The 13,659-nt window shown below is 41.3% G+C and overlaps 1 protein-coding gene across 2 annotated transcripts in view; it reads left to right on the top strand.

Annotated features, from left to right (window-relative positions):
• The window catches only part of PDE7A (phosphodiesterase 7A), a gene marked incomplete at both ends in the record, with an annotated part of 105,688 nt that overhangs the window by 80,828 nt on the left and 11,201 nt on the right, over nt 1-13,659 (top strand). For both annotated transcript variants that reach the window (XM_079722800.1, XM_079722801.1), the window contains 4 exons: nt 1,256-1,407; nt 3,199-3,262; nt 8,853-8,948; nt 10,788-10,888. In XM_079722800.1, the coding sequence (XP_079578926.1) occupies nt 1,256-1,407; nt 3,199-3,262; nt 8,853-8,948; nt 10,788-10,888 (413 nt within the window). The remainder of the gene's footprint in view (nt 1-1,255; nt 1,408-3,198; nt 3,263-8,852; nt 8,949-10,787; nt 10,889-13,659) is intronic.

The following is a 13,659-nucleotide window of genomic DNA, read 5'->3' as shown; positions in this document are numbered from 1 at the left end:
CCAGGGAAGGTGTCATCTGAGTTGAGTCTGGAGAGAGCCAGAACCTGGAGCATGAAGCCGTTTCTTCCAGGCCAAGAAGATGGAGTTCATTTTAAAATGATGAGGGATCAGTGAATATTTTCATTTAGAGCAACATAAACAGATTTGGAACTCAGGATAATTACCTAGATGCATACCTCCAAGCAGTGGCAACAACATCAATTTTATTATCCTCTACAGTGCCATCATTTATTTAATACTTATTATATATCTGACTCATGTGTATATTATCTCATTTAATCCAGCACCCTTTGAACTAGATATTATTGCCATTATTTTATAGATGAGAAAACACTGTGTGATAGAGGTTAATAGAACAGTTAGTGACTGGACACACAAGAGAGAATGTGTTTGATTACCTGTTATTCCACCAGTGGGATGTTAATGGAAGGTAAGATGAGAGATGATGATCTGTTGATCCTTAGTCTTCACTTTGATGTTTTGTATTATGAACATTTCACTTAACTTAGTTAGATTCTAGAATTTAAAGATAACATTCATGCCCTACAAGACAGCTTGTAACCAATGTCTTTTATTTTGTCTGGTGCCCCCAGAAACTTTGGTTCATTCTAACACTGCAGGCACACATGGCTGTTAGACTCATAGAAAGAAAACGTATCCGTATCCAATGTGGAACCACATTTTTTTTTCCTAGAGTTTTTCTTCTTGCAGGATTTTTATCCCTATCCTTTAGAACTCTTACAGGGTATAAGCTACTTTATTCTCCATTCCATCTCCTTTTCCTCTTAATAAAATTCTCTTAAGGAAAGATTTGAAATGATACCTCATTAGGATTTGAGATGTTTGAGTTGAATAATTAATTCTTAAAGTCTCATATATAACTTGGGACCTGGCTTCTCAATATGAAGGATAGTTTGAAACTAGATTTTGTCTTTCTGCTTCATAGTGTTTGTATAGTGTATTGAAGCGATGGAGTGAAAGGTAATAATTCTTAGGAAGTTAAAGAAAAACTGATTATTAATCTAACCACACTCCTCATTAGCTTTCTAAATGCTGATAAAATTGGCGATTTGCCCCTTCATTCTTAGCTCTTTAATTGAAAGTACAAATAAAGTACCTCTTCTCTCCTAGAAATATGGCATGGCAGCTGATTAATTTTAAGAACTATTTGTATGTAACTAGAAGGGGTCCAACAAAGATAGGGGTATGCACAGTTTTGAGTCACTCTACTCACCTTTTACTCCTTTTATTTCAGCTCAATCTGAAATCGAAGTTTCTGTGTCTGCAAGGAATATCAGAAGGTTACTAAGTTTCCAGCGGTATCTTAGATCGTCACGCTTTTTCCGTGGTACCAGCGTTTCGAATTCTCTAAACATTTTAGATGATGATTATAATGGACAAGCCAAGGTGTGTATAGCTTTTTCAAGAAAACATTAATTTTTAGATAAGTTTAACGAAGCCTTGTTTTTCCCATATGGTACTGATTTATAGAGCCTTTTTTTGTATGTGAAATCAGTTGAACCCGTTTTTCAGGTTTTCCCTTTAGAGCAGCTAGCTGTTCATCCTATAATTAGGTATTACAGAGCAAGGAACATTTCTGAAGTAACTAAAATAATGAAAATGTTTTCAATTTATTATAACAGCAAGTAGATCAATAGAAAGTTAAGCTATAAGATCACACTTAACGCTGGGAAGAATATTATGTATTGTCTGATCTAATTACTGTATTCTGTAGTTAAGAACAGTATGGCCTTTAAAAAAAAAAAAAAAAGAACACTATGGCCTAAATAGTATAAGGAACTTGGTTGAGCTCCCCCAGCACGGGAAGACTCATGACTTTCAGTCAAATGATTTTTCATAGTCTCTTGTATCAGTGAGATATTTGGAAGATTTAGATTTTTAAAAAATTAAACTCGGTGATTGTGTGCATTGTTTTCTTTATACAGTTTAAAAGAAGTATGTTAATGAAGGTGGAAGTTAGTTGAGGTTGTTTTTGACCAAATGAGGATTTTTTAATAATCTTATGTTTCTAATATTTGTAAAAGTATTCTTTGACTTAATACTTACAGGCCAGATGTTGTCAGTTTGTGTAGATAGGGTCGGGGTACCCACTCTACGGTTATACTAAAGTGAAACAATTTGCCTCCCAGTTTGATAAAACAAATCAGTGGAAAAGTACTGATGCTTTCCTTAAATTTTAAAAAGTTCACAAGTTTTGTTTTTTAGAATGAGAATATTATGTGTATCATTGGTTGTTAGTATTATAATCTCAACCAGTAGTACCTTAATGTTGCTTATGTCGATTAGGTCATAAATGTATATGACAGTGAAGTTTTGGATACAAAACAAAAATTTTTTCTTGAAAATAAAGTTCACAAAATTTTCAGGTTACAAATATATGGTGTATAAATATCTATTTGAGTTTTAGGGTTGTGGGATTTATTTACTTGGCCGAAATAACTATCAACCTAAAAATTAATGTAGTAAATGCTGTTGACTATTTTATAAGGATATTTAAAGAATATAAATAAATACCCATAAGTTGGGAGTGTATTTTCAGAAAACGAATAACAAATAATTTAAGTGTAGTATAGTGTAGGTGTCTGGTGCCTAGGTTCCAGAATCAGACCACCTGACTTCAGATCCTAAGCTCTGTTACTTTCTTGCTGAGCAAGTTAGAACTTTTTGCCTCTTCCCCCATCTATAAATGAGGATTGAAAACAATGCCTGCTTGATAGTGTCGGTATGAAGAGTAAGAGTGAGTAAAGAGTAAAGCACTTTTAACAGTACCTGGGATATAGCAAGTGTTCGGCTATTATAATTTACTTTTATTCGATTTAAAAAATCTGGTTTCTAGACCATGCAGTGTATGAACCACACTTCTGTGATGCTAAGTTATATTAGAACTCTTGACCGTTCATGGGAGTATAGGAATAAGTCGAAGGGAACACTAACCTTACCTATACATTTCTTAACTGGAAAACAAAATAATAATTGTTTTTTCAAATGGAGTTTATCCCTCTGGACATGTTTTGGAGCCGTTTGGAAAGGTCATGATTAAAGGGAGAATGATACTTAACATTTCTTAAAGTAAATCAGCCACTTCCCATTTTCATTAACTTCCTGTGGACTGTCTACAAAAGATAGAGAATGTTACTGAAATTAAATTACAGTAGGAATGTTTGGTTTTCATTTCAGTGTATGCTGGAAAAAGTTGGAAATTGGAATTTTGATATCTTTCTATTTGATAGACTAACAAATGGTAAGTGAAGAATTTGACTTACTCAAGTTAATGTACTCTTGAGATTGTTGCACTGATGGTACAGCCGCTGGTGGGCTGCTGCTTTCATTTACTTAGGTTAGGAGCCCTCCGCTGGCAGAGGGAACATTGTTGTGTTGCTTCTTTAGTGACTGATTTGTAAGCCTAGAGAATCAATCTAAAATTTTATATTTTGATTATTACTCTTAGTAGTCATCAAAAGTAACCACTATCCTCATCACTTGGGCATCCCTTATTAATGCTACTGTTGTTAATAACCCAAGGCGAACATCACTATCTCCTCGTTCTTGATTTTTCTTTTTTGGTTTCTTTTGTACTGTGTAGTCACAGTGACATCCTCTGATCTTGTATTCCAGTTTTGATAGCCCCAGATATGTGGTAGATTAATGACCTTTTGAGAGACGGCTTTTCTTCTAGCTCTGGCTCCTAGGCTTTCCTTTCTCTGCTCACTTGAGAGATGGCGTGTTAATGATCAGCAACAGTGGTTCCTTCTGGCACTGCTTCTCCATGGCGGGGTCGGGTGGGGTGGGAAGAGCTCATGGCTTCTTGAGGGGGCGTATCAGAATCTACGGAAAGTATGAGTACTTTGAAAAAGACAGGTGATTTTTTTTTTTTTTTAAGATGTTGGGGGTAGGAGTTTATTAATTTATTTATTTTTGCTGTGTTGCATCTTCGTTTCTGTGCGAGGGCTTTCTCTAGTTGTGGCAAGCGGGGGCCACTCTTTATTGTGGTGCGCGGGCCTCTCACTATCGCGGCCTTTCTTATTGCGGAGCACAGGCTCCAGACACGCAGGCTTAGTAGTTGTGGCTCACGGGCCCAGTTGCTCTGCGGCGTATGGGATCCTCCCAGACCAGGGCTCGAACCCATGTCCCCTGCATTGGCAGGCAGACTCTCAGCCACTGCGCCACCAGGGAAGCACCAAGACAGGTGATTCTGATCTGTTTACCTCTTTCTGAGTTTTGTTTTGCTTTGCGGGAAGGGTTCATTTTTCTTTATTCTGTTTGGGAATGGGAACAGAATTCCCTTTGAGAATCATTCTTTATTTAGTGTAAAATTTTGGGCATTAAAAAAAAAATGTGGGCTTCCCTGGTGGCGCAGTGGTTGAGAGTCCGCCTGCCGATGCAGGGGACACGGGTTCGTGCCCCGGTCCGGGAAGATCCCACGTGCCGCGGAGCGGCTGGGCCTGTGAGCCATGGCCGCTGAGCCTGTGCGTCCGGAGCCTGTGCTCCGCAACGGGAGAGGACATGACAGTGAGAGGCCCGCGTACCGCAAAAAAAAAAAAAAAAAAGGTGGTACCTGTTGTCCAACTAGACTTTGTCCCTTTTGCCTTAATATGTTTTAACTGAAGCAGAGTGGGAAGTTCACTGAGAGGAAGTCAGTTCTGATGGTTGAGAATGAAATAAATGTGATTCACTGCTGTACTTTGAAATCACTTTGTTTTCTTTTTTTACTTTGGAATAAAGCTCCTTTCCTAAGAAAGCCAAATATTGGAAATGGACAAGCAAACAGAACTGTCTTCATCTTGAGAATAGCATGGGTCTAGCTTTTTAGTATCACTACGTCATTCGCTCTGAGCTGTATGGCCAGGCATAGTGAGGATGCCTTTGTGATCACCTTGTGGTTGTCTGTGGACTGCTGACCGAAAGTAAACTGGAGCGACCCAGGCACAAGTGTAAAGACAGTAAAGTTCTCCTCAGTGGCGGAGCCTCCCTCCCGCTTCCCTGCCTTTTGTTTTTCCCCCTCTTCTGTTCCCGCTCACCTCTCTTTTGCCCTCTGGTGACTAGTGTCTGTTCCTCTCCCTGCCCCCACTTGGGCCTGTCCACACGGAAAAGGCTCTAATATCATTTAGGGCCTATCAGAGGCTCTTGATATCAGCTGTCCTTCCTTGCAGCCATCCCCTTTTTGAAAATATAGGTGCCTCAGCTTCTCCTAGATCTGGGAAACTCCCCTTTCTTAATGCAACACAAATATTACTTTAGTCATTATCTCAAGATAAACATAGATAAGACAGTGCCGCCCTTAACACCTTCAAGGTCTAGCCTCACATAAACACCGAGAGCTCATAGCCTATTCTTAGCCTCCTGGGACACTTGTCACCCACTGAAATAGTTGATTGTTTTCCTCTAGATTTTATTTTTAAAAAGAACATACCTGCTAGTCAGGGGGCGTGGCGATAAAAGTGGAATGAGGGTGACAGTGCAGGATGGGCAGGAGTAACAGCCACTAGTCCACGTCAGTTAACTTAGCACTTGGCTTTCCTTTACTCATCTCACTCCTTGTTTGTGGAGAAGGTGGCCGAATGGTTTCTTCTTGGAGTCGTTAGGGGCTAGTAGAAACGACCCATGGTTAGCCACCCACCTGTGCTTTTACAGGTGGTGATATGTATGTTCTGTTCATTCCAGTCACCCAGATGTTACAGGAATTCTATACATGAAGAGGTATTATTGGGAAACAAGTGGGCAGGAGGAAATTCCTTTCACTTGCATTATTTAATTGGATCTGCTTTCCTTTCAAAGGTGCTTAGCCTGAAGTGAATTCTGGATGATACACGTACATAGTCTCCAAGTATATAGTTTTCCCTTCTTGCTATTGATCCGGTGTGTTCTGTGTTTCTTCCTCTGGTGATTTCCCAAATGATGCTGTGAGGAGGGCCGGGAAGAAACAAAACTGATTCCCAGCTTGTCCACTGCAAAGCGGGAAGTAGGTACTCTCTGGTAGGATATATTTGATGTTGCTTTTGCAGGAATGAGTTAGGTTACATCAGATAGAAAGATAGGGCTTGTCTCCCCCAAAAGTCACCTGGTGCATGAGGACCCTCGTTGCCAGGCCTGTGTTATAGCCGTAGCCCAGTCCTGCCAGCTCCCACGTATTGAAGAGAATCACGTCCTAAAACCTGTCAAGAGCCTTAACACCTTAGACAGGTCCGTCCTTTGATATATCTTTATATAAAGGGTAACTTTTCTACAAGTACAATTTTCTTTTCCAAGAAGGTGTTTCCATTCTCATATAAAATAACTTCTTCTATGCCTGTTTCTTGTTTAATGTATCGACTAAGCATCATCACTTGCTTTGAAATGTTTCGTTGACTTGTGTTCTTATTTACTGGTATTAAGTCAGCTGGTATCTTATAAACTGAAAATGAGAAAAAGTGTTGCATACAGTTTTTCATTTTGATATGGGCGGTACACTTTGTTAGATCGGTTCTTGTCAGATTCCCCTCGGGTTCTTGGTGGAGGACATTTGCCTGAGTTCCAGATGAGGGTATTTTACCATTTGATTGCAGCTTTCTTAAAACTTATTCTAGATCCTAGAAACTGGTAATTTATTTCATTAGGTTTGGGAAACAATTTGGGGAGTATCCTGTGACTACCTAAATATACAGAATGAATATACATTCTTTTTTTTAAATTGAGGCATAATTGACATATAACGTTATGTTAGCTTCAAACATACAATGTAATCATCTGCTGTTTGTATGTCCTGCAAAATAATTGCCACGGGGGGTCTAGTTAACATCCGTCAGCATACATAGTCACGGTTTTATTCATTATGATGAGAATTTTTAAGACCTTCTCTCAGCAGCATTCAAATACACAATGCACCCATTTTGTCCCCTGGCCCCACCTCTGACAACCAACCACCGGTCTGTTCTCTGTATCTGTGAGCTCGAGATTTTTGTTGTTTTTGTATTAGATTCCACATATAAGTGAGATTATACAGCATTTATCTTTCTCTGTCTGACTTTTTTTTTTTTTTTTTTTGCGGTACGCGGGCCTCTCACTGCTGTGGCCTCTCCCATTGCGGAGCACAGGCTCCGGACGCGCAGGCTCAGCGGCCATGGCTCACGGGCCCAGCCGCTCCGCGGCATGTGGGATCTTCCCGGACTGGGGCACGAACCCGCGTCCCCTGCATTGGCAGGCGGACTCTCAACCACTGCGCCACCAGGGAAGCCCTCTCTGTCTGACTTACTTCACTTAGCACAGTTCCCTCAAACTCCATCTGTGTTGTTGCATATGGCAAGATTTCCGTCTTTCTTATGGATGGGTAATATTCCACTGCATATACACCACGTTTTCTTTATCTGTTCATCCATCAATAGGCCCTTAGGTTGATTCCATGTCTTGGCTATTGTAAATAATGCTTCAGTGAAGATGGGGGTGCAGGTATCTCTTTGAGATAGTGATTCCATCTCCTTCAGATATATACCAGCAAGTGGGATTGCTGGATCATAAGGTAGTTCTACTTTAAATTTCTTGAGGAAGCTCCATGGTTCTCCATAGTGGCTGCACCAGTTTACAGTCCCACCAACAGTGCACCAAAGGTTCCCTTTTCCTCACATCCTCGCTAACACTTGTTATCTCTTGTCTTTTTGATAATAGCCATTCTGACAGGTGTGAGTTGATATCTCATTGTGGTTTTAATTTGCATTTCCCTGAGGATTAGTGATGCTGACCAGCTTTTCTTGTACCTATTGGCCATTTGTGTGTCTTCTTTGGAAAAATATCTATTCAGATTCTCTGCCCATTTTTTAAAACCAGATTGTTTTTTGAATATACATTCTGAAATATCTCTGTATATGCCCTAAGAAAAGTTGGTTGTTACAGTGGTTATAACAGAAACAGAGCTCACTTCTTCACAAATGATTCTAGACCACATGAGCTCATGTTTGTACCAGTAGAGTGTTACTAGGGTTTGAATGCATTTTTACATTTAACTCCTTAAAGGTAAAAGATTTGAAATGGTTTTTTCTTTCTGCTTGAAGGTGATGTGTCGGATGGTTTTTAGGAAGACTCTCTCTTGGTTGCCACAGCCTTTCCAGTGTTGCTTATGCAAACCTTGTTCCAGTTAGTTTACTTTTTTCCTCATCTGTGGGCTTCTAAACAGTTGTTCAGGCAGTTTTGGATAATTAGTTTAGCCTGATAGTTCTTTGTAATTCTTCATAAATATTATTACTACAGATTTTCATTGTGGGATTACTTGGGTCTTTTATACATGTTTGTAAGAATCATAGATTTTTTTCGAGAATACCGAATCATGTTTATGTTATTGGTATTGTCTGAACGCTGGCAGTAATTTATGAGCTCACACACATTTAAAACCTACAGTCTGTTTAACTGTTAAATAACATAGCATATGCAGCCAAGGCACTTTGCTCTGGGACACCCCCATTCAGAGCAGCATGGTGGAGGGATGTTTATGAGGAGGTTAAGTGCAGCCATGTTTTAGGTGCTTTGGGAAATTGAATTAAACTTACTCAGTGTGGACAATTTTCAAAGTTTTCTATCAATTCTAATTATTTTGGTGTCTTTAAAAAAAAACTCATCTATTCAAAAATGTTTATCTTCCAGTTGTTTGGTTTTGGAAAAATAAAACCAAAAAATATTTTTTTCTTAGAATAGAAAGAACATGTGATATTTAAAATTCAAAACCGGTAAAATAAGTTGTAAATTTTAGATAGACAAAAAGTAGGACTTAGTTCTCTTTATGTTTTATATTCAAACCTATATTTGGAAGTACAGTGCAGTTACATTAGCTTGTATTCCTGCTAATATCTCCTCTTCTTCCTTTTTAGGAAATAGTCTAGTAAGTTTAACCTTTCATTTATTTAGTCTTCATGGATTAATTGAGTACTTCCATTTAGATATGATGAAACTTCGTAGATTTTTAGGTAAGTGATTCTAACCCATTTAACAGTAATAAGATTTATACTGGTACTTGTTTAACTTTTCTCTCAATTATATCAGCTGTTGCTCTAAAACTAATCACCCCAAAGTTAGTGGCTTAAAAAAAAACACACACATTTGTTTAGCCCCGAGTCTGCAGGGCTGCGGAGCGCTGCTTCTGGTCTGGCTGAGCTTGTTTGTGCCCCCGCCCTTGACACCCAGTGAGCTGCACGGCGGCGTCGTGGGCCTCAGCTGGGACACCGGGCCTGACCCGGCTCAGCTCTACATGATCTCCTGTTAAATTAAAAGGAGGCAGAGGAGTTTGGCACCATAATAGAGCCACTTTAAAAACAAAAAAGGGAAAAAACTATTTTACAACAAGCCGAGCTTCTTCAGAGAGCAGTGGCCAGTTGGCAGGAGAGCGCTGGCACATCCAGACCCCCGAGCCCAGCCTGGACACTGGCCTGCCTTGCTGTCCGCCGCATCCCAGTGGCCAGAGCCCGTCAGATGGAGGGGGGGCCACACCTCCGGGTGGGGAAGTTGCGAAGGCCCAGTGCCGCTGGGGGCTGGGGCTGTGAGGTGAAGAGTGGGTCAGCTTTGCTGTCAGCCTCCCACGTCAGCCACGGCTTCCTCACAAAGATGACACAGTTTCTGCCCTTTCCTAACTTCTTGAAGGCTAAAACCTTAACAGATCCAGGTACACTGCACTTGGGTCTCCTCTTTTTCTGATCCCAGAAATCTCTTGACAGTAAACTTCAAAGATTATTTTGCATATGTTTTAATGTGCAGTGATATTTAAGAGCACTGTGCTAGGAAAAAAACTGGAGTCTTTCACCAAATAAAGAAAAATGTTAGAAGAAAATTAGCAGGAGGATTCTTATTTTTGTAACGAAGGTGATATTTTCTTTCCTCTTAATTAGCAAACTAAGATAAATTTATTACCTAAGACGTTGAGAAACTTCTAATGCGTATTTATTTACAAATGGTATGCCTGCAATACTGTACTAATATCTGTTATAAAACACATAAATAGATATTAACACGAGTATCTAGAAAGCTATTTTAAAGGATGGGATCAAAGTAAATACAGAATTCGAATGCTGTTCGCCTCTCACCAGTGAGTCCTAGCTCACCGCCTTGGGGTTGGCTCACCACACCTGGACATCACTGGGTTGAGTGTTAGGCTGTGAGGGCCACAGTGCAGGTTTGGTGGCAGTGGGGACGGCTCAACCCCCTCATCCTAGTCTACTTTTTCATGGTAGCGTAATACAGACCCTGAGCAGAGAAGGCAGGATTAACAGATCATCCTTCCCTACTACTGAAAAACTAACTGCAGATCTGAACCTCACCTCACCGATGGAGCGTCCCAGGGATCGCGTTCACATTCCCCAATATCTGTATTGTTTTAGCCTCATAAAGATTTTTGTCCTCTGGTGAATTCCTAGTTCCTAGAACAGTATCTACTACAATGAGTATTTGTTGATTGAATTGTACAGTTTTTATTAAACTGAGAAACACTTTTTTAAAAAAAAGTCAGAGGAGTGTGGCACAATGATAGATTGACATTTTAAAAGAGAAAAAAAGGAAAAAATAATTTTATAATTTTGACATGAATACCATCGTGCCATTTAAAGAGTTTCAAACAAGAGTCAAAGTGGTGTTGATGCCTTGGGCATACATGTGAGTTATGATAAGTGATTATCATCTCCCCGAATCAGAACAGTTAGCTGATAGCCGCATGAGAAGGGTAAGTGGAGAATGCATAATTGTTGCAATTTTTGTATTTGTACATGCCTCCTGTTCGCAGTTAAATTTGGGGTCTTTTTTTTTTTTCTTTGACGCAGTTATGATCCAAGAAGATTACCACAGTCAAAACCCTTACCACAATGCAGTCCACGCTGCAGATGTTACTCAGGCCATGCACTGTTACCTAAAAGAACCTAAGGTAAGGTGTTGGCATTTACAGTCAGTGAAAATCCTGAGAAAATGCCCTTGATTTAATTTCAAATACTTTTCCTTAAGTTAATGATTTAATCAGACTTAAAATCAGAAGCTTCCTTCACAAGAATGAGATGTAGCTGGATCAAGTTTCCAGGTGTGGCTGTATTTGTAAGTTGACAGCTAGAGAGCTGGGGTGATTGTCGAGAATGAGGTTGGAGAAGCCCAAGCGAGGGTCAGGCTGTACGGCCCGGCCACACATGTCAAGTCACCCGGCGTTTACGCCGAGCTCCACGAGGGCAGGGATGACACTCGTCAGGTCCCGTGATGAATAGGGAGCTACGGAAGGGAAGCAGGAGACTTCACAGAGCTCTCCTGGCCGTGGGGGGAGAAGAACTCAGACGAGACCAGAAACATGCACGCTGCCCGTCAGGAGCTGTTTCGACAGCCTTGGGGCAGGAGAGAGGCAGGCGCTGGGTGAGATCTCTTGGGAATCAGAACATGGAGGATGTGGTGTCTGGATGCATCTAGGGGAGTGAAATAGGGAGAGAAGTCGGTGGAGACTGTCCCCGGCAGCTGAGTGGCAGGTGGGAGTCGCTGTGAGAGAGAGAATGTAGAAAGGAAGGGAGGGCTGGCAGAGATGATGAGCTCCGTCGTGGGCACGTGCGGTTAAATGTATTCGAGCCATATCCGAATGCAGATGTCTAAGAGAGAGTTGGAAAGGAGTCTGAAGCATAGCAGAGAAATCAGGGTTGGGGACCGTCAGCTGTAGATGTTAATGGAAGCCGTGTTTGCCCCTGGGCGTTTCCTGATCCTGGAGGTTGTAAAGTTACATCTGCCACCCTTAGCCCTACTTCTAAACTCGCCTCCCCAGGGATCTTAGTTCGGCCGGATGTTGGGCGGGAAGGAGGCTGACTGAGCCAGTTGGCGCTAGTTGATGCCAACTCTGAGAATATAGCCTTGTGGTTGCCAGTCTCCTGATTTTTCAAGAGATGTGGAGTATGTGAAAGTACCCCAATTTTTAAAGTATATTATGGCTTAAAAAAATTAACTTTATTGTGGCATCATTTATATGCATACATTTTATGTGTGTAGTTTTGATAAATGAATACTCCCATGCACCCCAATTTTTTAATTAAAGTTTAAAACAAACTTTGGGCCAAGCCTAAAGTGTCTCTGTTGAACAGTCTTGCGGGAGAAATTGGTAAGTAGTCACCATACAGCCAGGGAAGTGGAATGATGGAGCTAAGTGCCCCATGGGACACCGAGGAGATAAACCTAGTCCACAGGGCTGTGAAGGCCTCACCCTCTGACTGGCCACGCCCAGCCCGAAGCCAGGGCTGAGGAGCACCAGCACCCAGCAGGGCCAGAGGGGCAGAGAGAGAGTGCAGGGCGAACGTGGGTGCAGACACTGTCTGACCCATGCAGCTCTGGCAGCACTAGTTGTAAACACTTTTTGCCTATGTAGCTCTGATCATTCTTATTTTAAACACTTTTCATCATTAACATACTCAGTGAACTCTTCAGTCAAAGCTTCAGTTAAGGATACAGATAAAAGCACTAAGATTTAAAATACAGCAGTTCCCTTCCCCTTATCATAGAGATAAGAAAATAGAAATAGAGTCACTCAGAGTTGACTGTACCTCTGTTACTTCCTGGTCCTTGGGTCCTTGACTTGGCATCGCATTGTCGAGTGTTTTCATTCATTTGTCCTGTCCGTTTTCCTGGCGCTAAGAATCCAGTGGTAAACAAGACAGGAAAGGTCCCTGGCCTTCAAAAAGTTGCCCTCCCAGTGGGGGGCAGCGGGGGCAGTCTTTAAACAGAACTTTGACCTCTACTGTGGGAACTGCTGCTGTGAAGTCACGTAAATAGGGTGATGTGCTGGGGAGTGACTGGGTGGCTGGCGAGAGCTCACAACTTCAGACAGACGGTCGGGAACCATATAAACCCAGAGGCAGTGTTTGAGAAGGAGGCCGCCACGGAGAAGAATCCAGGTGCAGTGGGGACCGTGAAGAGAAAGCTGTATAGACAGTGTGTAGTGGGAAACCTGCTTCCATTTGTTTGTTTAAACACCAACTTTTATTTTATGGATTGGTGCCGTTATTGGTTTTCTTTAATTGTCGTTTATTTTTGGCTGCGTTGGGTCTTCGTTGCTGCGCGCAGGCTTTCTCTAGTTGAGGCGAGCAGGGGCTACTCTTCCTTGCAGTGCACAGGCCTCTCGTTAAAGTGGCTTCTCTTGTTGCGGAGCACGGGCTCTAGGCACATGGGCTTTAGTAGTTGTGGCATGTGGGCTCAGTAGTTGTGGCACACGGGCTCTAGAGCGCAGGCTCAGTAGTTGTGACGCACAGGCTTAGTTGCTCCGCGGCATGTGGGGTCTTCCCGGACCAGGGCTCGAACCTGTGTCCCCTGCACGGGGGAATCCGCATTGGCAGGCGGATTCTTAACCACTGTGCCACCAGGGAAGTCCTGCTTTCGGTTTTTATATCTTATGATTTATACATAAGAGCTAATTCCTGGCTCTTCTAAGTAAAAAAAAAAAAGAAAGAAAAAAATATTTGAAAACCAAGAAGTTATTGAAAGTTCCTTCTGTGTGTACTTGTATCAGCTCTAACTTTAGTATTTATTTTTTATGTCCTCAAAGCTGAACCTCAGAATATAGATTATAATTTTGTTCCAGTTGAGCCTAACGGCACCTAATAGCAACAGTCAGAAATGGGAATAACATTTGTCTTTTTTTTTAAATCTAGTTTTAAAAATTGCATTAATGTCATTGACTTC

Source organism: Hyperoodon ampullatus (assembly GCF_949752795.1).
Source record: "Hyperoodon ampullatus genome assembly, chromosome: 17".
Lineage (NCBI taxonomy): Eukaryota > Metazoa > Chordata > Mammalia > Artiodactyla > Ziphiidae > Hyperoodon > Hyperoodon ampullatus.
The sequence above is the reverse complement of the archived record's forward strand: the minus strand, read 5'-3'. Positions and strand labels throughout refer to the sequence as shown.